Below are 25,560 nucleotides of genomic sequence, written 5' to 3'. Positions count from 1 at the left end.
TATCCACTCCAGCAGCCAGCTATCCAGCTAGCAAGGCACTCCAGCAGACATCTGTCGTACCCATAACAGTATCTCCTTCACCGCTCCTGTGGTGGCATCATGGTAGAGGGTGTGGCCAGTGTCATAGTGGCCACACCCCCATGTCCCACGTTGACCTGCTTAAAAGGTGGTAACCCTAACCACAGAAACATGGTGATCAAAGCTAGGGTTGCAGTCAACTTGTGTTTCCAGGTCCCTTACCACTGTGTGGGTACTTAGGCTATTGTTGTTGATTTGATAATGTGAAGGGACATTGTTTGTGTGAAGGGAATAATGATGCATTTCTTTGCATTCAGTTTTAGACCATGACTAATAGACTAGTCATTGGTCTGCATGAAAACCTCCTGGAGTATACTGACATCATTTGGGGATTCAATGATAGCACCTAGTTTGCAGTCTTCTGCAAACTTGGTCAGCCACAACACCTTAGTTTGACCTGAACTTCTGAGAAGTATATACCAAGCAGTAAGGGGCCCAACACTGATCCCTGTGGCACCCCGCTGGTAACAGGTCTGCTGATTGATGTGGAGTCACCCACTTTGTGTGTCTGATTTGTGAGCCAGTTAGCAACCCATCTTACAATGAAGGGGTTTACATTCAGTTTTTTAAGTTTATCTGCAGTAACTGAATGTGGGATTGTGTCAAAAGCCTTTGCCAAGTGGATGTATGATGTGTGCACAGATCTGTCCTCATCAATTGCTCTGGTCACATTTTCAAAGAAGTCCAAAAGATTTAACAGGCAGGATTTTCCCTTGACGAAGCCGAAGTGGGTAGGATCCAGGGTTTGGAGGTCACCTATGTCTTTATTTATAAGGTACAGAATGATACTTTCCATGGACTTACAAATGAGGCTGGTCAGGCTTATAGGTCTGTAATTCCCTGGATCAGTTGCCAGGCCACCTCTATGGAGGAGAATAACTGTTGCTGTTCTTCATTATGCAGGAACAAAGCCTGAGGCTAGGCTATGGTTGAAAAGGGTATTTAATGATGATGATAGTTCATGTTTTAGTCTGTTTAGAAAACAGCCTGGAATGCCATCTGGTCCCATAGTCTCCATGGTTTTGAGGTCTGAATGTATGGCAGGCATGGTGGCCTTGCATAGCTGGGATGCCTTGAACAATGTCTGTGTGACTGCACAGACATTGGCATCTTCCAAAGTAAGGAGTACTTCCAGTGAGTGCAGTTTCCAATTTAGACTCCTAGCATTACACAACATAACCTTGAGTTTGTCTCTAGTGGACGTTTTTACATCAGGAATTTTGTTATTATGGCATTGCCTAAAAAAGGCACTATGGGGAAGGCAAGTACCTTTGCCAGTAACCAAAAGCCAAGAGTCGACAGGTGAAGACATCTCTTGAAAAGCAGCATGGTCTGTTGACCAAATTTTTCCAGGCCAACAGATACTGCAGCCCCTGGACAGGCACCAGAAGCTAAGCCAGTTGTTGAAGTCAATCATTTTTTGCTTATAGAAAAACAACAAAAACCACAGCAGAAACACAGCGAGTGGATAAAACAAGCCAAGACTTTAATAAAAAAAAATGATGAGCACATTCACAAAACCACTTTTGCTTCTTCAGATCATACTCAACAACTAAAACACCATGAACTAAATACAAAGATACTATTCTCCTAAGTTGCCCCATCCAGTAGACACACAGACGATTATGGTTGCTAAGTAACTGATTACTTGATACTAGTACAATTCAAAGACTAAGCATAGTTAAGTCATTAGCAGTCTGTGCTTTAAATATAAAACATACAATACAATATAATTCTAAAACATTTTTTTAAACTTATTTATTCAGCCTTCTGGATTTTAAGGCTGGTTGTATAGAAACAAGTCATTCTAAATATCCATCTCAACTCTGCCTGTTCTGTAGCATTGGTCAAATCCCCTCTCCTAACACTAGGAGGTGAAACTTCTAGCACTGAGAACATAAAAATATGTTTCTCTCCTTTCTCAATCATATGTTTAGCAATGCCACTGTAGGTTAAACGCCTACATGCCCAATACAGATGATCTCTCATTCTCTCCCTTAAACATCTATTTGTTTTGCCTATGTAAAACTGATTGCAGGCTGTGCATAGGGAAACATACACTAAGCTCTTTGTATTACAGTCAGCCTTTGCCCTAACTTTGTATGTTCTGCCAGTGTGTGGATGTACAAATATTGTTGACTCATTGATTAAATGACAAAAAGAGCAAGCTCCGCATTTCCTTGTGCCAACCTCCCCTTACAAATGCCTTCTACGAACACCTCCAGGACTGCATGGATCAGGCAATCCCTAATAAAACCAAGACTCTTTCCACCAAGGGCAAACGCCCAGTCTGGTGGACCCCAGCCATAAACAAACTTTACAATAAGAGTAGAAAGCTGTTACATGATAGAAACATATGTTATATGTTAGAAACCTGGGATGCAACTCCCAGACTTGTTCTGAGTTGATTCTAAATGACAAAAAATACACTGAACCCACAGACATCGCCAATATCCTGGCAGACAGGTTCAGTGCAAACTTCTCCACCCCCTCCCCCCCAAAAGAGCAAGTATCTATCCCGGCAGAGGGCTGCCTCCCAAACATCTCTGATGCTCAGGTGAAGGCTGCCCTCTCCAAAGCAAAAAACACTGCTTCCATGGGACCAGATGGCATCCCAGGTTGCGTCCTACATGAACTCCAAGAGGAACTAATCCCTCAAATAAAGCAGCTATACAATCTCCGCCTCACTACAGGATATGTGCCCACAGAATGGTGTACAGCAACAGTGGTCCCACTCCACAAAGGTGGAGCCTCTACGGACCCTGGAAACTATCGCCCCATACGCCTGACTAGCTTAGTCTGCATGGCTATGGAGAGGATCATCATGGAGCTCATAAACAAAGACATTGGGGACCTACAGACACTAGATCCTACACAGTTCGGCTTTGTCAAGGGCAGATCCTGCCTTTTGAACCTGGTTGACTTCTTTGAAACAGTCACCAAAGCCATAGATGAAGGAAAGGTAGTCCACACAGCCTATCTGGACCTTGCAAAGGCATTTGACACAATATCCCACTCGGGCATCATAGATAAGCTATCCAGCTTAAATATAAACCCCATGTCACAAGATGGGTCGCAAACTGGCTCAAAGACAGAACCCACAGAGTGAGAGTTGCTGGAGCCATGTCAGACTCGAAACCGGTCACAAGTGGCATCCCACAGGGTTCTGTCCTGCGACCACTCTTGTTCAGTATATACTTTTCTGAGGTACAGGCAAACGTGGGAGGACTATGGCTCACCAAGTTCGCAGACGACTGCAAACTGGGTGCCATAATCAACTCTCCAGCTGACACAAACATCCTTCAAAAAGGTCTCACAGAGACAGATAACTGGTGCCAGCACCATGGTTTAAAGCTAAATGCCAAAAAATGTATAGTCATATCCTTTGGCAAAAACAATGTGCCCACAAATTACCACATAGGCGGAAACCCATTAAGTACAGAGAAAGTTATTAGGGACCTGGGGACCCAAGTTGATAGCAATCTCTCCTTTGAAAACCACATTGCCAAAGTGGTTAGAAAGACCTTCTAAATAGCCCACCTCATCACGAAGGGTTTCACATCTAAATCAAAAAAGGTAATCGTGCCCCTTTATTCATCCCTCATCAGGCCCATCATAGAATACAATGCCCCTTATAGAATGTACCTTACCCGACACCTGCAGCAATTAGAAAGACCCCAAAAGTAACTCACCAAGAGGATCAAGGGTCTCAAACAGATGCCATATGCTGCTCGGTTAAAAAAACTCCAGCTCTACTCAGTTGCATACCACCTACTTCGAGGCGATCTATGCCTGACATACAAAGCTATGTCAAATCCAGAATTAATGGACATGCTCCACCTCAGTAAATCTAAATCCCTTAGAGCCACATGCTCAAGGGACTTGAACCTCAGCACAGAAATAAATAACTTGCTGGAGGGACAGGTTCATAACCCAGAGGTTCCCTTCGCTCTGGAATAGAATTCCAGTTCATGTGAGGCAGAGCACCTCACTGAATCTCTTCAAGAAGAATCTCGATAGGTGGATGGGGGATTGTAGGTTTGTCCTAGGGATTACTCCCGTGTCACTATTAGACAGAGGCACAGTAAACTAAACTATAAAAAGGGCACAGTATACTCAAATCAAGGGGTGGCGTAAGCCATACAGAATCGGGTTAGGCTTATAATTGCCCCAGGGCAGATAGCCTAGTATGAACCTATGAACCTATGAAGTACCATGTCACACTTATCAAGAATAGGTCTGAGTTGTTTTTCTAGATATATAGACAAGAGTTCGATTAACCATCTCCCCTCCTGCCACAATGGGTCTAAAGGGGGGTGTCAGCAGATTTTTATGTACTTTAGGCATCCCATTTAGGCTGGGTATCAAGGGATTTTCAACCACAAAGTACAGAAAAAGTTCCTTTGACATAAGGCCCATATTTAAACACTTTGTTAATGTCCTCAGCATCTCTTCTGCAAGTGTTCTATATCACATAAACTCACAGGACTATATGTTTTCCCATCTAGTAACATAGTATTCATGATGTCAAAATAATAAGCTTTATCCACAATAACCACTGAACCACCCTTGTCTGCTGGTCTGATCACTATATTAGGTTCTCGTAAAGGCGACAGTACCTGTCATTCATCAAAAGTTAAATTATTATAACTCTGCTTCCCATTTCCCAGTAGCTTATATAACTCATGTTCATATAACCTAGTAAATACATCTAGGACAGGGTGGCTCTGTGGTATATCCTGGCTTGGTTTTTTAAACACAGCAATGTTATTCATTTCATTATTACTGTCGCCAAACATTAATTTTAATGCAACATTCCTCGTAAACATTTGCAAATCTTAACTTCAGAGACATCAGCTCATTGAGCTGGTATGAATGAAAGTCCTCTATTTAAAACACTAACCTCCACTTCAGTTAACTTTCTGGAGGAAATATTCCATACCAAGTTCATACAACCTGAGTCCACATTTTCTTAAGTGTCCACATGTTTCCTTCCTGGAGTGGTTGTTTCCATTTCATGTAGCCTCGTGGCTGTTGCACTTCAGTAGAACTTTCCCAACTCTTGTGAAAGGGGAGGGGGAGTTGAAAAAATGGTTGTTGAACATTCAAAGGAATAGTCTTCCTGCATACCGCAGGCTCAGGTTCTTGTTCATTACCTTCCCTGTAGTGCTTAATCCATGTTCATCAAGTGGAATACTATAGACAGATGCATTTCCCTGTAGTACAAGCAATCCCATCCTGGGATCAGAAGTAGCTGTTAAAGTAGGTATCCTGTCCTCCCTATTCAGAGTGGGAGGTGCCGAAGCTGTTCCACAGACATTAAGCTGGCTAGTTACTTGCATAGCTAACTCACTACTTCCACTAGAATCATGCTGTTGCTGATGATTATTAGAGACATCAGTAGTGTGATGTTCTCTTGGCCACGTAAAAACATGGTTATTAGCAAAATCATTAATGTCTCTCTGCAGTTTCTTTTGTTTCTGCGTATGTAGTATACGTTCATACAGGGAAACTTGATCTATGATCTCCCCTATACGAAGCTCTGACCATTTTCCACTACAAATTTTATAGATGTCAAGTTGCTGGTTAATGATTTTTTGGCTCTGTTCACTTTCAGAAGGAGCACAAAAATCAAGCATTAACTTTATATACGCATAACTTGTATCTAAGTTAATTTGTTGCCATTTAACCAAGAAGTCAGGATAGGTTTCCACGTAAGTGGGCATGGTGAACACTCGCAAGCCCCTCGGGACTTAAAGGTACACATGCCTTCAAGTGTAAATGACATTGCAGACATTTTAAACAGTACAAATCATTCTCCAAAGTCTGTAGTTTGTCTGTCAAAAAACCTACATCTTTATCTATGACATCCATCTCACCCTCCTGGTTTAAATGATGTTCAAAAAGTAATGGATTACCTTTATCATAGATTTGTTGGCGACCTCTTCTTGCTTTAGCAGGGAACAAATACATAACTAAGTGCCTTTGTGAATTATTTAAATGCAAGTTGTAGCTTTTTAGAATTTGCATCTACCATTTCAGATTCCAGCATTGATTTTTTGGATGTCCAGATTATTAGGGATGATACTGGCATCTTGTATACTCGATTATATCAAAAGGAATGCTATCACCCAACTTATTTATATCGTGAAAGCATGCATCCTAAGCATGTTTTTAAAAATATTTTGAAGGGACAAACATTAAGGAACAGCAGGCTCACTACTCATGATTGTGAACTAGAAGAGATGTTAGACATTGTTAAGAAGGAGTTTTTAATAAGAGGCTATAAGGAAATGTACATTACATTAGTATATGATGAAGTTAAAAGGGGCAGGAATAGCCTGGGAAAATTTTTTTTTCACTACCACATACATGTAATCGTAAGAAGGGATACCGTTTTCACTTACCTATTCTACAGATGATCGGGTTATTAGGAATACAATACAGAAACATTGGCATATGTTACAAGTGGAACCAGCTATAGTGCAGTCAGTGGGGCCTAGTCCACTTTTTGGTTTCAAGAACAAACAGTCTTTAAAACGTAAACTTTGTTATCCTAGGAATGGTGCAGAGACATTCGATAACACAGGGAGGATGGCACAGGGAAATGTGAAGCTTGCTCTTTTTGTCATTTAATCAATGAGTCAACAATATTTGTACAGCCACACACTGGCAGAACATACAAAGTTAGGGCAAAGGCTGACTGTAATACAAAGAACTTAGTGTATGTTTCCCTATGCAGAGCCTGCAATCAGTTTTACATAGGCAAAACAAATAGATGTTTAAGGGAGAGAATGAGAGACCATCTGTACTGGGCATGTAGGGTTTAACCTACAGTGGCATTGCTAAACATATGATTGAGAAAGAAGAGAAACATATTTTTATGTTCTCAGTGCTAGAAGTTACACCCACTAGTGTTAGGAGAGGGGATTTGACCAATGCTACAGAACAGGCAGAGTTGAGATGGATATTTAGAATGAGAACACATCAGGACTTTGGGTTGAATGATTATATTTCTATACAACCAGAATTAAAATCCAGAAGGCTGAAAAAATAAGTTTTAAAAAAGTTTTAAAAAATATTGTAGAATTTTATTGTATTGTATGTTTTTTGTGTTGTAAAGAGGTATGTTTGTAAAAATAGTTTTTAAAGTAGACTGCTAATGATTTTACTATGCTTAGTCTTTGAATTGTACTAGTATCAAGTAATCAGTTACTTAGCAACCATAATCGTCTGTGTGTCTACTGGATGGGGCAGCTTAGGAGAATAGTATCTTTGTATTTAGTTCATGGTGTTTTAGTTGTTGAGTATGATCTGAAGAAGCAAAAGTGGTTTTGGGAATGTGCTCATCATTTTTTTTTTATTAAAGTCTTGGCTTGTTTTATCCACTCACTGTGTTTCTGCTGTGGTTTTTGCTGTTTTTCTGTTGAATTTTTAGAACCCAGTAGTTTATTGCAGAGGATTTACTTTTTCTTTTTGGCTGCATTTTTTGTTTATATTGAGGCATCATCTTGGGTCAGGGCAGAATGCTGCTTAGGGCTGGGGACATAACTGCCTGAGACACATAATCTGCGAGCTCAGTCATGTCTCTCTTCATATAATCCAGTGAGATACGTTTCCAGTCATTCACTCCAACATGGACTATGACAGAGTCATAACGGTACTTGTTATTGAGAGACATGAATGTGTGCATGATCTGATGAATCCTGGCACCTGCAGCCATCTGACCGTGACCATCTCCTTGTCCAGCCTTGTGAGGGGAACATCTGTGTATCTCACTATGGAGTTGCCTGTGACCAGTACATTTGGTTTTAAGGTGTTTTGTTTAGGGGCTTATTAGCTGAGACACTGTTGTGTGTAGTATTATGTGTAGTGGATTCTGTCAGGTCTGCAGTATGTGCAATAGGTTTGCACTTGGGAGGTCTCTGATCTTTAGGTAGGCTTCTAACAAGTACCTTGGTGTATGTGAGTTTAAGTGTTGTGAGCTTGTTATATGCAAGTGATGAAGTGTGTGTATATGCTGACAACCTCTTTGATATCTGGTTTGTTGTTATGTGAGAGAATTGATTCTAAATTCATAATACAGATGCATCTCTCACATGTATTTGTTTGTTTTAGGAGTAGCTGGATGTCAGTATGCATGAGGAATTGCTACATTGCCTCAAGATGCCCATGTCGATCAGGCTGGCTTGAGAAATGGTGGGAGACTGTCTATCCATTATGGCAGGAATATACTGTAGTAACTAGTCGGGAGTGGGCTAGATGGACCAGGTTTTGCTGTAAGACTAACAAAAAGCAGCTATTCCATGGATGGCTAGGGGTAGAAATTTTTGTCAATGCTTCACAAAGCAGAGCTGAGTTGCTCGCAGGCAGCAGTGCAATCTCTGAACAGTTAACTTGAGAGCAAACCCTCACAAACATAATGCTTAAATACAAGTAAATTTAAAAATTTTAAACAAAGCCACCAAAGGGAAAGCCCATTACTGAGCCTTATTCCAGCAATTCCCAACTCAGATTGGTCCTTGGCTGCACACTTCTCCACAAGGGTGCAGAGGGATCTTATTAATGTAAGATGGCTGGCTTTAGTGCTCAAATGCTACCAAACTGTCTAGATTCAGCAAGCCTAAATCTAGCCTATGCTACAAAATGCAGAAGTACTAGAAATTCAAAGTGCAGAAAATTGCAGTCAAGACAGCAAAAAATAGTTTAAACAAAGCAGCAGTTCAGTAGAATACATTCACAAGAGTGTAGACCACAGATCTTCCTAATGTTAAATAACTGGTCTGGAACCCAAATGCTTAAACCAGAACAAAGACACTTAGAATAGCAGGCACATTAAGCCTTCACCAGGGTGTAGGCTACATTCTCCTGCTACAAGAGTCCAGACTAACCCTTCCTAATGTAAAATAACTGGTTTGGAGCCCAAGTGCTTAAACCAGAACTAAGACACTTTCAGAATAACAGACACAATAAGCCTTCAACCAGCAATTCACATCTTAGAAGGGTGTAGGCTATCCTCTCCTGCCACAAGAGTTTAGACCACAAATCTTCCTAATTTAAAATAACTTGTTTGGAAACCAAGTGCTTAAACCAGAACAAAGACACTTAGAACAGGCACAATAAGTCTTCAACCAGCAATTCCCAGCTCAGTAGAGCAGAGGCTACCCTCTCCTCCCACAAGAGTATAGATTACAAATATTCTTAATGTAAAATAACTGGCAGAAGGCCAAGTGCTTAAAACAGAACTAAGACAATTTTAGAATAACATAAACAATAAGCCTTCAACCAGCAATTCCCACTTAGAAGGCAGCAAACTACCTCTCCTGCCACAAGAGTGCAAACCACAAACCTTCTTAATGTAAAACAACTGGCCTGAAGTACTAAGAGGTTTAGAATAACAGTTACAAATTAATCAGGATACTAACAAGCAGTAATAAGTGCTGCTGAATAAATGCAAATAAACAATTTTAAGAACAAGCAGCAAAAGCAAAATGAAGTAATAAAGTAGGAAGAAACACAAATACAGTAAAAGCAGCTGAATAAAGTGCAAATTATTTTTTAAGTTAAATGGGAAGTGAGGAATCAGAAGATAATTCAAGGTTAAGAAACTAAGGGGTGGCCCTTTCCAATTGATATTTCCATACTCAGTAGAATGCTTTGGTAAGATGGGACTGGGAGGAGTGTCCAAAATCAGATTTATAGGAGGGGCAGGCAAATCAAAAGCCTCCAAGTTTAAAAATAAAACAACAGTTGAATGGGTGGGTGGGAAAAATAAAATGTAGATAGAGATCAGCAATATTCAGGCAGGGTACAGCAAGCAAGGCAATCAAGCCTTCCAGCTAAGTAGAGATGCCTCCCAAATATTTCTAGCTAAATGAGGAATGCTATTTCTCAGCTCCTTCCCCTAATTAGCTGAAGTTATTCATTGTTTGCAAAGGAATTTTTTCTAACTTTTCTAACTAACCATAGACAACACCTCTTAAAACTCCAGCAGAACAGAAAACTTAAACCAAAATACTTCTAATACAAGAAAAAGTTAAAAAATTTGTAGTAACCAAACCTTAAATGAAAAACTTCAATTCAAAATAAAATGCAGACAGAAATCAGCAATATTCAGGCAGAGTACAGAAAGCAAGCCAAACAAGCATTTCAGCTAAATAAGAGATGCCTCCAAATATTTCTAGCTAAATGAAGAATGCTATTTCTCAGCCCCTCCCACTAATTATATGATTTTATTGACTGTTTGCAAAGGAATTCTTTGCTAACTTTTCTAACTGACCCTAGTGAAGACCTCCTAAAATGTCACTAGAGCAAAAAACTTAGAACAAAACAAATGTAAAACAAGAAAAAAATAAAAAATAGAGGTAACCAAACCTTAAATGAAAAACTTCAATTCAAAATAAAATGCAGACATTGATCAGAAATATTCAGGCAGAATACAGCAAGCAAGCCAAACAAGCACTCCATTTCATAACAGAATGTGTAGCAATACTCAATTGCATGGTGTATTTGAAGTTTGATAATACCTACTATATTCTACATGTGTTTTAGAAGAGGTCTATCTTTCCATATTAATATTTCATTTCCAAGTTCATAGTAATTTTGAACTGTGTGGTATATTTTGGGAATGGTAGTATCTATTATTGTCTACATTCTTCATGGTTTCTGTTTTGGAGATAAGTATAATGTAGTTCAATGTGTTTATAGTTATTATTTCCACATGATCCTTATGTGCTCACAGGATGGATTCAGGATCACAGAAAAAGGAAGTCAAAAAGCATTCATAGGCCAATCCAGTTTGACTGTTCTCTCCTCAGATGATTTCAGAATCCTGTTCAGTGTCTATTGATTCCTAACCGTTTCACTGTGTACTGTGACTTAAAGCTGCCTTATTTCCCTTCTTCTGAGACCTTATCTGTTAACTGAATACTTTTTTAAAGTTGTGTACTTTCAGAATGAAGAACCCTGATACTATTGAAAGAAAATGATTGAACAAAGCATCAATTGCCTTATTTCTATTAAATAAATTCAGTGTAAGCACTATTTTCCAGCAAGGGAAGACATATCACAATTGTAAAAGACAAACCACAGCATTTCTCTGGAAGACATTTTCAAATTCTGTTTCTCAGGATTTTCATAGTTAGCAGTAATGTTGCAGACTGCCTTTCTACATAAATGTAAAAGATATAATTAATGCAATGGTAGAACCTAACAAGTATGTACTGTGGATACAGTCCATCAGGATAAGAAAACACAGGCAAAAAAATCCCATGACTGTTTTTCCTCTGTAAATGTCATTGGAAGTTAGAACAAGATGTAAATTAGAAATAACTATTAACTACTTAGGGCACTGCAGCAATATTAGTGTAATATTGAGTATAATCAAAAAGTATGTTTATTAGAAATTTCTCATCACAGTAATTACTCTTTTCTGAAAGCTAGTTGTACTGACCATTTGGCTTCAAGTGAAACTCCAAATCAGTAAAATTGTCAATCCTAAATACACTACAGGCAGAGCAAAGCACTAGCACATCACTGCAAGAAATAAATGAATAGAGATACCTGGAATGTACAGTAAGAGGAAAAAATATATGACACACAACTGATTCAGAAATTTGGAGTGCAAAGGTAATTATGTTTGAAATTGACTCACACATTTTCTGATTGGTAGATTGGACCTAGGATATTTATTTATTATTTTATTTTATATTTTTTGACCAAGAGTGTCTGACTGAGCAAAAACGCCCCTTTCAGCAGAGGCCAAGGGAGAAAAGTTCTAAATAATTCAAACAATTTTACAATTACAATGTAGTTTAAGATCTAATGCAGTAATCAATAATGCTTGAAAGACAAAATCAAAAGAGAATGCCAACAGTACTGTGTTAAAATTTCAGATATAGATGCATAAGAAGTTACATGGAAAGCAAAGTTAGGTTGACTTTTATACTGGTTGTTATGTAATACATGAACTGTACCAGTATCCTAAGAGATGGCCTGCATCTGTCACCCCTATGGCTTTTGGATACTGGGCAAGGCTCTTGCCAACCCTATAGTGCCTTTTTTTGGCAGTGTTCCAAAGACCAAATTACCACCGTAACAGCTACAAACAAATCCAATCTGGGGGTCATGCTGCTCAGCGCTAGAAGTCTAAATCTCAATATGCACTTGCTCGAAACACTCCTTAAAATGGAGAACATTGACATTTGTGCTGTAGGCAGCAGAAAGCACCCCTGCACTACCAGGCTATAGCACACACTTTCCACACTTTTCGGCCCCAGAACTTGGACTGAAGCTCCAAAGGCAGGGGTGTTTCCATATTCATAAAGGATGCGCACACCTCCAGACTGGTAGCCCAACACAACGCATCAGAGAGACTTCAGATGCAGCTAACATTGGGTAAAATAGCGATTCAGGTCGTAGCCTGCTATAGGTCCCTAACCATGTCCCAAGACTCACACTCCACATTCATAAGCACCCTGGATAATATTAGGGTCCAACCTAACAATCTCATACTGGGTGATTTCAATTACCCTTTAATTAACTGGGAAAACTACTCATGTACCAATACACTTGCCCAACGTTTCTGGGAATTCATTAATTCCATTGCCCTGGACCAACTCGTTCTTATCCCCATTAAAGGTAGCAAAGTCCTTGAACTGGTCATTACTAACATGGGCAACAACTGCTCTACAGCAATAGTCAACTCCTCCCTGTTTAGATCTGACCCCAAACTAATCACCTTGGAAATCCACAGCCCCCTCCCCCCTTGCAAAGGTAACCGCCATGAAAAACTTTTCAAAAACTAAGTTTGGGCTCCTAAAAACAGACGTGGCTAACTTCAAGGCACTCATGCAAATGGAGAATAGTTGCATGACCACTGAATTATACACCAATGCACTGTATGAACACGTACACAAATGCATGGATCTCGCCATACCTAATAGAACCAAGACACTCTCCTCCAAAAAAAGGAAACCAATCTGGTGGTTCCCTTCCATAAACAAACTCTACAACAGAAGAAGAAAACTGATGTGGAATAAGGTGAAGTCCCAAGAATGGAAAAACTTCCTTATCACCCTCAACAAAAAGTTGAGATCCCTCATCAAATCCTCTAAAGCTAGCTATGAAAATAGAATTGTAGCAAATAGTAAAGACAACCACAAGGTCTTCTATAGTTATATATTACCTATGAACCTATGAACCTATGTAAAGAATCTCCACGGCAATACCCAGATTTGCTCTACGCTACTGCACAATGGTACCTCCAATACCAAGCCAACAGATATTGCCAATATACTGGCCACCAGATTCAGTGCCAGCTTGACCCATCTCTCCCCCCAAAGGACCAATCACAAGATCAGTAGATTGCCAGGCACCCAGTATTACTGTTGCATAGGTTAAAACAGCACTGTCTAAGGCCAACAATACAGCTTCTATGGGACCTGATAATATCCCTGGCTGTGTTCTACATGTACTACAGAGTGAACTGGCACCTCACCTGTGTGCTCTGTTCAATCACAGCCTCACCTCAGGCTTTGTCCCTACTGAATAGTGCACTGCTAAAGTCATCATCTCCACAAAGGAGGAGTGACTACAGACCCTGGCAACTATTGTCCCATTAGCCTGACGAGTCTAATATGCAAAGCTATGGAACGCATCATCATGTACTTAATAAACAAGGATATAGGGAATCTCCAAACTCTTGGTCCTACACAGTTTAGTTTTGTGAAGGGTAGATCATGCCTGCTCAACTTGGTTGACTTCTTTGATTCAGTCACTACAGCTGTAGATGAAGGCAAGGTGGTTCATACAGCCTACCTTTATCTGACCAAGGCCTTTGATACAATTCCTCACTCAGGAATCATAGGAAAACTCACTAAGCTAGGCATCAACCCCCTATATCACTAGGTGGGTTACAGAGAGGCTCACAGGTAGAATCCACAGTGTGAAAATAGCTGACACCAAGTCAGACTTCCGACCAGTCATGAGTGGAGTCCCACAGAATTCGGTCCTGGGTCCTCACTTGTTTGGTATCTACTTCTCTGAAGTCCAGGCCAACACAAAGGGACTCTGGCTGACAAAGTTCGCAGACAGTTGCAAGTTGGGAGCTATTATTAACTACCCAAGTGATGTTGACATCCTACAGAAAGGCTTCACTGAGACCAATGACTGGTGTCAGAACCATGGCCTTAAGCTCAATGCCAAAAAAATCTGTCGTCATCCCCTTTGGAAAAAGCAGGTTCCCATGAATTACCACATCAATGGTAGTTCACTGAACACAGAAGATGTTATAAGAGATCTGGGAGCACAGGTTGACAGCAACCTCTCTTTTGACCACCACATTGCCATTGTGGTCAGAAAGTCCTTCTATGTGGCACATCTCATTACAAAGGATTTTGCATCCAGGAAGAAAAAGGTCATTGTCTCCCTCTACTCTTCCCTCATTGGGCCAATCATTGAGTACAATGCCCCATTTGGCATGTACCTCACTAGACACCTGCAACAACTGGAGAGGCCACAAAAGTACCTCAAAAAGAGGATCCTAGGCCTTAAACACTTGTCCTATATGGACAGACTCAAAAAGCTCCAAATATTCTCTGTCTCATATCACCTACTTAGAGGCAGTCTCTGCTTGAGTTACAAAGCCATGATTGACCCAGCTCTGTTAGAAATGCTACAGCCAAAGAAATTCCAATCCCTGCGCACCATATGCTATAGAGACCTCAACCTCATTACCAAAATCAACAGAATGTGCTGGAGGGACAGGTTCATAACCCAGAGACTGCCCATGCTATGGACTAGACTTCCCATACATGTCAAACAGAGCACCTCACTGGTTCACTTCAAAAGAAATCTTGATGAGTGGATAGAAAAAACAAAATTCACCCTGGGATCACTCCAGTGGCTCTACTCGACAGAGGCACTGGGAACTAAGGTTGGGTGTCACAATGCCAGGGTAATCCTATTGGCTAGGCTTGTAAAGGTTCCAGGGCTATTAGCCTAGTACACACCTAAGAGGTATATGCAGCAAAGGAATGAGAAAGAAAGTGAAGAGGTGGCTAGAAGGAATAGATTAAAAAGGATAGATGGTTAGTTTGTTAAAAAGAATACATTCAGGGAGGCTGGGAACCATTGCAGGTCCAATGTCTTATAAAGTACTCTTTTGTGTCCAATTTAAATTGTTTGGGATGTGTAAGGGATCTAATTTCAAGTGGGAGTTTGTTCCATACTGTAGAGGGGTGGTATCTGTTTATGTTACACTCAGTTTTGGACTTGAGTTTATAGATTTATAATAGATCTTGGGTCAAGCTCATGAGTTGCCTTGTAGGGGAGTAGTGGGAGATGAGGGAGCTTAGAGCTGCACAGAAGGCTGGCTGATATAGAATGGAGCGTATGATTTGGAGCTAGGAGAGGAGAAGCTGGTGAGGTAGTTCAAGCCAATTTAGGTATTTTAGGGAGAGACAGTGGTGGGATTTATAGGTTTGTTGAATTGCAAATCTAGCTATCTTGTGATAGGTTGACTCAAGCTTAGTAAGTAGGGTGGAGTTGGGATTAGTGAGTATTTGGGAGTAATATGCTAAGCATGGTAGAAGACAGGCATGTGTGAGTGTAATCCTGGCTTCAGGGGTGAGAATTTTTTTATTTCTATACAGAAGTCTTTGTTTTTGATGGGTTTTTCTAACGCAATTATTTATGTGAAGGTCTTATTTCAGCTGATTGTCAATGGTAATGCCAAGGAATTTTTTGCTAAATTCAACTTCAGTAAGGGCATTGTTTAGGGACATTATAGAAAAGGAAGATTTGATGTGATTAGCTGTTTTGGGGAGAAAGAGTAACAGTTTTGTTTTTTAGGGTTGAGGATGAGCTGATTATTGGAGAGCCATGTCTCAACTGATAATGGATACTGGGCAATATTATTTTTTCCTGGAGTGACCTGTCTAGTACTATATTCTGGTGAAATATTTACAGCTTCTTGTAGTCCTTCTAAAGCATCACACAGATAATATCCAGATCATAATGGCTGGTCATCCAAATATAGTGAAGTCATATGCAAAAAGATTCTCACTATAGGAGGAACTGTATGAAGAAACTACAAAATAGCCCTGTTGTAGATAGAAAAATCTAGGCATCTCAAAATCAGACAATCAATAGGGTAATCTGAAAATTACTTGTTTAAAGATATCTTCTACCCCAGATGAGAAATTCATACTGTTTAAGCCGTTTTTCAGATGGGAAGATATGCTAGCAAAGTTTAAATGTTTATACCTTGTTTTTTATGATTGCTCCTTCCAGCAAGTGTCAGCTAATGAATATTATTCTTTTATGCTTTGGGTCTTTCCTGGCATCAAATAATTATAGGATAAAATAAGACATGCATTCATTTGTACTGCCCGCTTTAGCATAATATTTTTAACACTGCAAACTTTCTGGCTTTTAGTCATTACAGTGGAAGGCTTTGAAGACATGTTCATGTGCAACATGACATCCTGATAACATACGTTACACTGGTAGCTATTATCTTTAGATTCTGGAGGACAATTATTTTAAGATTGCAAAGTAAATTCGCATATAAACATAAGGTAGGAGAAATAAAAACTCAAGCATCAGAATGTTATGTCAGTATTGAATATGTGGGCATTTGGTTATAAATTTTGTATAGCAGTGATCAAAATTTATAACTTTTAAAAGTCTGAGGCATTCAGACAGAATTCAAAGACTTCCATGGTCATGAGTTATGAGATTGCAGCAAAAAAGAACTATCACCATGATTGTGGAGCCCAGAGATTCAGAGACAAATAAGTTGCAAATAGAAAAGACCTCTTTTTGGCTAACTTGAATGTCTCCGAATTGTGCATTGATTAATGTAAAGTATCAACAAACTCTTTTCTGTAGTAATAACTTCCAGTGTCCCATGCATTGCATTGTCACAGACACCCTACGCAGTCACTCCTCAACACAGATACACACATACACAGATACAAACACACATGCACACACACACACACACACACACACACACACACACACACACACACACACACACACACACACACACACACAGTCATCCCTGTACATCTGAACTGCACCTGACTGATCACGCATTCATGAGTTTACCTGTTACATTCACCATGGCCTTGTCATAGATGAATACAGTCAGTCCCTAATGCCACACATTAGATTTTGTTTTGTTTTGTTTTTATATTTCATGTGCAGCTTCCTACTGCAAAATCTCTTGGAGCCTTCACCACTCTAAAGAACTATTTATTAAGTAATGAATTTGTGTTACTCACTGGCCATGTTCCCCCCTACTGTGGCTCTAACATTAGAAGAGTTGTAATCCAAGAATAAATGCATGGGCTTTAACTCTCCAGCCTTATAATGTCAAAATTCAGCATCATCCAGGCTGTAGTCACTTGAATGCCCCTGTAACACATCACTACTCAAATTGCTAGAATGAATAGTTCTACATTGGTTGGTTCATGTGACATAATGACTGTTATGGCAATGAAGTGCACAGCTTATTGTGGTATTCTGCTTGCTTTTTGGAAACCAGTTTTGTCTTCCTTTTCCAGATGGTGTGCCATAATAGAGAAATACAGAATTTCTATCTCTAAAACTGGCAGGCAAGACAGAGATTTGCATCACTTCATGACACCTGACAAAGAGAAGCTGGCTCTAGAAGTATATGAGAGCCACTAACTCTTGAGAGAGTTAGACTCCTGACATTTGGATCTAGAGAGATTTCTGAAGAGGAGTCATCACAGAGTTATGTGTGAAGGATAAAAACAGTCTGACTATATGCACATGGTGTACAGAGATACAGACCTGACTATAAAGCAGGTAAGCTGAGTTTGATTAGTGTTTTGGGTGCCTGTTAGGGCTCGCATGGGGAAAAGGAGAGGAATTGCAAGAATTACATTTTTGTTTTCTTTCCCCTCTTTGGAGAGGGAAATGAGTGTATAGGCGCACACTTCATGGTAGCATCCCAGATGGAAACCAGGGCTAACATGGAAGTGCTTTCTTATAATGGGGCAGGACCAGGTGATTAAGGCACATGGAGGCATGACGTGCAATGTACATAAGCATCCTTGGACTTGATTGAGGATATGCACAGACATTAGGAATTTTGGAGAAATACCTGAACCATCCTTGGTTATTGTCTGATTGACAGCCCCCTTCGATCTCCTCTTGCTCCAGTGATGGAGAATGAACTGGCTGGTTGACTGACAGAAGCTGTGATGATTGCCGTAAAGCATCATAAACCATCTTGTTATTTTCTTTGCTAAAATATTTGTACACCATCTTGCACGTTTTATGGCTGAATTTATGTCTTACCAATTGTTATTGTAAACACTTATTGCTCGTGTGTATTATGCTACTCAGACTGAACCACAAATTGTTCAGCCTTGATCAGTTCTCTAACCAGATAAACAAATGTAAAAGAAAAATGTAAAATAAAATAGTAATAACAAAAAAGTAATGTAATGGAGGCTGTTGGAAAATCTACATGAAACTTGAAAAAAGGATTAGATTGACTGTCTTGCAATGGGAAGTCTAATAGAATTACCCCTACCTGTATGGTAAAATATTTTGAAGGGAAATAACTGTAGTATCTGTAAGCATCATTTGTTTTACTCACGAGCTTTGGGGAAAAAATCCTGGGTAATTAGTACAGAACGAATACTGAAATTATGTTGACTCAAAAGAGGCCTCATTGAGTTGAACTTCAGAAAGAAAAGAATTATGTGTACTGATAGATTTTGTGGACCTGCATTTACAAAAGTATTTGTTGGAACAGACCAGCAGTGTATTTATAACATGGTATCTTTTCTGTTATTCTGTACAACTTTTTGCAAGAAAATATCTTTGTTCTCAACTATGTAAATAAACCTCAACTTAAAAATAAAAAATCTGGTACCAAAGATTGATTTTATTACAATCACAGCAAATCATAACATCATGCTCATAAGTTTACTTAAACAATTTTTGCTCACATTGTATTAATAATATTATGCCCCACATTTTAGTAAAGCTCTAGTATGAGACATTCTTGCAAAATGTGGTAAGCTTTTTGCCACCAGCTTAGAACAATTTCCTTAATGCCATGAAAATAATTTTATCAGCATGATGTTACATAACATAACATATCAGATAAGCACTTGGATAAATATGTTATTTCTTCTTAGAAACTCTCCATCTGCAGTCACAAAGTGCAGTGACTACTTATGGCCTTCACAAATGATATGTAGTACAAACCCCAGCAGGTAAATTAACAATAATAAAGAGTACAGTCTCCACCAGGTAATAGAGCATGACAGTCACATTTTATCCACCACTCAGCTCTTAGATAAATGTCAGGTCTATTCAGAAATTCATGTCTTCAATAAAAATTGTACAGCCTAATGCTAATGATTTTCTAGAATTTTAGAGGCTGTTGTTTCAAGCTGGTAATTAAATGTACCCCTCTTTTTATCAGGGTCTATTTTAATAGTCTGAGACGCCTAACATTGTTTTAAGGGCAGATAAAGTTTATTCCAAAGGTGCTGATGGCTTAGATTTATGCATCAGTACTATTCCATATTACTGTGAATGGAAATTTAACATTTTTTTGCCTTTGTATGTTTACTGACAATTTCCTTAGTATTCTTCAAACAGATAGCCTCAGTGAGGGGAGGGTATCTTCTGATATAAAAAATACATTTAATTTCCCTTCACAAAGTGGTATGATACAAAGAAAATGGTCTGCTTTTTATATCTTGTAGTCTTCCCAGGTTGTAAATCTCTCTATCATATTAGTGAAGAATCTTTGAACATCCCCTGTCCGACCATGCTGTTTAGCAAGAGGCTGTAGAAGGACACTTTATGGGCTCTAACTGGTCAAACAAGTGATATGTATAGTTAAATGATAACTTCTCTGGGCTGGTTGGTAATCCTCTTAAGCACTGCATGGATAATAATGAAGCCTTTCCTTACCACTGAGGCAACCTATTAGTCAAAGGCGATGTACCTCAATAATACAGTTTGTCTTCTCCGATTTTCTGTCAGTTCAATGGGTGACATGGAGCACCTTATCTACTGATTTAGATATACAATTTGAAATTTGAACAAAGTGACACTGGCTAGAATATTTTGAGCTGAAGTAATGAATTTATCTTAACAGAGACCACTCTGTCTCCCCCCACAGGTTTTTGCTTTGCTTTGATCTAACAAATGCTATTGTCATTCATTGACAGCAATGTTTAACTTCATACTCTGTTTATCCATTACTTCATTTATTGGCTGCTTTTCAAGCCAAGCTTTCCTGGTTAAGATTTACAAAAATATTGCCAGAAAAGCTAGAAGAGACAAGTCAAATTCATTCTGCAAGTTGCTACTTCATCCTAGGGTTGAATAGTATTATATTGTAAGACTGTTACTCTGTTATTGCCCTTAACTTGCATACTCAGACAAAAATCCTCATTGCACAATTGAGGTAAAGCTGTCCATGTCATTTTCCATATTTTAGTCAAAGAAAGAGGTACTACATGTATTAATTTTTAACATAAATATCAAAACATGCTTGGTAACATATAGCATAATATTTTGACAGCAAAGGGACACCAATTTAATATTTCATTAAGGCCATCACAGAAATAAACATTACCATCAGAAATTTTAAATGCAAAATATATGCTATGTATGGCTATGTTTGAAACATAGCTATACATTCAAGTTATTTGGTGGTACAGCCATTTTGAAGGGCCTCCTCTCCTTAACAATGGCTCTTGACAAGTATACATTCCCACCACTGCCACTGAGTAATTGTCATTTGATTAGCCAATGTCCAACCCAGTACAGACAGGATTATCCATTGGATGTTTTCAGTAAGAGCAAACCTGCCAAAGGACAGTACATTTAATCAGGAGCGCATAACAATGAGACACATGACCTACAATATATCGGCTGTAGAAGTATTTGTGTACCACATGATACAAATGCAGGAGCCACGATTGCTGAATTCATGATAAAATAACATAAAATGAAAAACACAAATTAAAAAAGGGACATACCAATGTCACCACTTATCATTGTTCCCAGTATTAGTTTGTATTTTTCTGTTTCATTCAATATCTTGAATCCATTGTAGGTTGCAAACCCAGTGTTGTTTTCAAAATCATGTACATCAATACGTAGCTGAAAGGTGCCTAGAATATAACGAAATGTTTCTTGAGACAAATGAGCACACAGAAGAGATATCAGAAGAATATCATCTAGCAACTTTTAAGCTAAGCAACTGTAGCACAACTGTAGTTTGAAGTATGCAATCCGAACTCTGTCCACTATGGATACTATACAAGTATATTAATATAGTATTTTTGCCTTTATTCACAATGTCTTGAAAACATGTATTTCCTCAATATGGTATGCATTGTAGATAATGCTTGTTGACTATTTGCCTTGAAATACTTTGCAAATAATGTTTGTTGACTGCTTTTCTTTTGAATTTTCAGAAATGTATTTCTATCCTTGTTTCAGATCGTTTCACCCGGGGCCTCCACTGAAAATGAACGTTTCAGTTCCCAGATGGACTATCCCAGTAAACAAAAGCAAATAAATGAATACATGAGACATGAAACCACATATTTAAGTTTCACTTTTTTAATGCATGACGCTGTATTTTGATTAAAAGTTAAAAAAAAGAATCAAAAAGAGCTAGGAAAACACCGCTGGTGAAATCAGTTACAATCAAATAATAAACTATAAAAATAAATCATAAAGAAAAATACTTAGAAACTTCAGTAATAAAAATAACACTCCCCGGGATTCAGCAAACGTCCGTACAGGAATAGCCTATTCCTGCATGGAAGGGACTACACGGGAGCAGCATGAAGGTTCACTGCCATGCTCCAATATGTACATAAAAATGTGTATGAGTGCAGGGGGCGTGTCTGAGAGCAGTGCTCTCACAAGATGCACACCCCCTGGACATCAGAATTACCGTACGGCAATGTAAAAAGAGCAAGATCGTTCTTTTCACAGAATGTAAACCCTCAACAGGAGAGATCCCCAGGGAATGTCCAGATTCCTGCTGTATAGTGTACGGCCATGAGATAAATAAGTGGCCACTGCCAAAGTAGTGCCATATCATTAAAGAATGAAGTTAGAAAATAATGACAGAACTAAGTTTTAGACGTCATACCCTTCAGAAAATGCATGCAAACACAAAACCTGTTATTTTAACAACTGTCTAAGTTTGTAAGAGCAATATTTAAAAAGTGTCCATAATTTTTTTTTCACATCAGTAGGAAAGTTTAAGCATAGCTGCGCCCATTTCTTAGCTATGCTTAGGTCACCTTAAACTGCCCAAGTAGTTAAATAGCAATAGACAGCCACCATAAGCAGTAATGCAATAGTGTACACTTGCATGTAGTCAATCAGGGTTCTAGCCTTCCTGTAGCCGATTCTATTTTGTATGTGAAATCACAACAAATGTAATATTTTAGTATATTTATGTAGTAAGTAACTTATATTTCCCAAGCAGGGTAGTGTATTAGGGCCAGATGTGAGGTGTCAGTGTACTGAAGTTGTGAAATCCCCACATAAACACAAGTGTCCCATACATGCAGTCACACAAAATGTAATATGTCAGAAAAGCACATAGTGGGATGTTATGGAAGGTCAACATACATATCATAAGCTATCCTAAATGATGAATGAAACCCACCATCATGGTAAATAATGTGACATTATGCTCAGCTCAGAAGGAAGTACTGTAGCTAAGTAGATGTGCGCACTGGTAAGCTGAGCACCTGCACCTTTAAACACTGCCAACCTTAGCTAAGCAGGTTTGCCCATAGCTTAGGTTAGCTCAGCATATTCAAAACCATCCAATCACGGCAAAGGGTGGGAAATCAGCCGTATTTAAACCCCACAGGCAGGAATACAGCTCATAATTGGTTGCAGCTCCCCACTGTAGGCAGTATGGCAGGTGTTGAAGAGGGCATGCGCTTTCGGGCACAGCGCTGGGGCATACAGGAGTCCAAGGTTTACTCCTGGTAAAAAAACATGACATGAGACTGCTGCAGGACCAGTATCAGGGCTCCCAATATAAAGCAGAAGCCTGGGAAAGTCTTGCCCGTGATCTCACCAGTGCCACAGGTATCCCTCGAACTGGTGAGCAGGTACGGCACCACTAGGCCGACTTGAAATGGAGGAAGAGGGAGCTCTTGGAGCAGTGGGTCCAAGAAGCAAGAGAAAGGGGAGATGTCCAAGCAGTGTGTAAGTATTCATCACAATAACAGTTTACCAAAGTCCAGCCTGTGTATATGATGGATAGGTATGCATAAATGTTTCTCTAGTTTCATCACAGCTCCAGCTGAGCGGGGTGTGAACCAGGAAGCCCATGCCAGCAGGTTGCAAAGGCTGTGTTGTGAGGCTGGTGAGTAACAATCCTGCTTGCAGTAGGCATACCAAATAAATATAAAGGAGTAAAATGTCACCTGGCACTATAAATAATGTGTATGGTTTGTACTGAATAAACCAAAAACAAAAGGTTCGCTTGGAGAAACAAATGAGGGCGCCAAGACCATAATGTATAAAATCCAAATAGTGTATTCAAAATCAGCGAAAGGAAATAAATTTTAACGCTAAGCACAGAAAATACGTTTTCGAGCATCTTCCTCAGAAATCAATAAAAAAATATTTGCGCTTCACAAACTCAGTATATACACTGTCATGAATCAATTAAAAAGCAATCATTTAATAATGTAAAAATTATCGAATAAAAATAGTTATCCAGTAAAACAATCAGTTCAACCTACTCGAATAGCCATAAAATGAATCTAGTGTATAATATCAAACCAACAATGTTTGTATGAAATATTACATATACACAGCTGAATAAAAAACATTTTGAATCAATAAATACCTTTTGAAAAAATATATATCAAATATATGAGTCTATATGTGTAAATTTTCATATTTATACCAGACATAAAAGTACTTTAACCAAAGGAAGGAAAAATACATGTGTGTACTGCCATCTACTGGAAATTTATAATATTAAAGTTTTGCAGCTCAACTTGAGATGCAGTAATAATAGATAGCATGTCGTTTAAACCGGGGTGTTTTGTGGCATCCAAAATGATCTGCCAATACAATTCCCTGTATTCTAACTTGGCTTCCCACATACCACCCCTGACTTCCTTAGGAACTATTTCCAGTACAAAGAAGTTACAGGAGGCTTGTTGACATGTTAAAGTATGATGAAATAATGCATTATTGACATTCTGCTTCTTACTTTCATAATAGTGTTCATAAATTCTTAACTTTAACTTCCTCTCAGTCTTCCCTACTTAGAACGAGTTACAGTGGTGGCAAGTAGCTAAATAAACAACCCTGTTAGTATTGCAATTGGAAAAGTCGGTACTCATAATCTGCCTGTTTCTACAGGGTATGTGTATACTAGAATTATTGACTATATGTGGGCATTGAGAACAAAACCCACATTTAAAAGTTCCAACTCTTCCAGATCTACTTCCAGATTTTGAGCCACCACCAAACTCAAATAATTGCTTAAAATTCAAATCCTTTCTGTAAATGAATTTTAAGGGTTGACTGTGTACCAAATCTAGGTCAGAAATCTGTCTAAATCTGTCCCATTCCCTAGTGACAGTTTGTTTACTCACACCTGAGTCACCAGTGTAATCCATAATGTATGCCTGATCCCAAGTATTTAAAGTATTGTTGTTGACCATTGTGTCAGATTTAACAGAATCACCATGACCTAAAATAGGGGCAAATCTCCCCTTTCTTCCATCCACAACTTCCTGAGTAGTCTCATAAATTAGATTGTCTGGATAACCTCTCTGCCTAAACATATCCATAACAAAATCACATTCTTTTGTAAATTCTTCTTCACATGAGGTCATGCGACTACTCAAGAAGTTGTGGATGGAAAAAAGGGGAGATTTGCCCCTATTTTAGGTTATGATGATTCTGGTAAATCTGACACAATGGTCAACAACAATACTTCAAATACTTGGGATCAGGCATACATTATGGATTACACCGGTGACTCAGGTGTGATTAAACAAATTGTAGTTTATTTAATTCTAATTAGATATGTACACTGTTTTTTAAAATATGAAACGTATTATTATGATTTTCGTAGGTCTTACATTTTATTCAGTAATTTACAATCTGTATACAGTAACACCAGCATAATATTTTATATATTGATTTTATATATTTATTTGTTTAAAAATAGTTGTTGTTGCATTCAAATTCAATATAAGGTATAGGATATTATGTAATTTGTTATAATCATTGTGGTTTTAAATTAGTTAGATTTATGGCTATCTCTAATTTGAACTTGAGTATGTACTTTTATGATACCTGTGGAACGATTATATCATTAGAGTTTTTGGCGGGCAGTATATATATAGTTTTTAAAAACTAATTGTTACTGTTTAAGCTTTATTCTGAAGAAGTCTAACCATT

General features: G+C 38.7%; 1 protein-coding gene across 1 annotated transcript in view; it reads right to left on the bottom strand.

Moving 5' to 3' along the window:
- Positions 1–25,560, bottom strand: part of LOC122812128 (ficolin-1-like) — a 1,158,126-nt gene that overhangs the window by 10,377 nt on the left and 1,122,189 nt on the right. Inside the window, exon 8 of the mRNA XM_044084426.1 lies at positions 21,129–21,263. Coding sequence (XP_043940361.1) covers positions 21,129–21,263 — 135 coding nt within the window. The remainder of the gene's footprint in view (positions 1–21,128; positions 21,264–25,560) is intronic.

Source organism: Protopterus annectens, chromosome 1.part1 (assembly GCF_019279795.1).
Source record: "Protopterus annectens isolate FY-2018-M chromosome 1.part1, PAN1.0, whole genome shotgun sequence".
NCBI classification, from domain to species: Eukaryota; Metazoa; Chordata; order Ceratodontiformes; family Protopteridae; genus Protopterus; species Protopterus annectens.
This window is presented reverse-complemented; position numbering and strand designations above follow the sequence as displayed.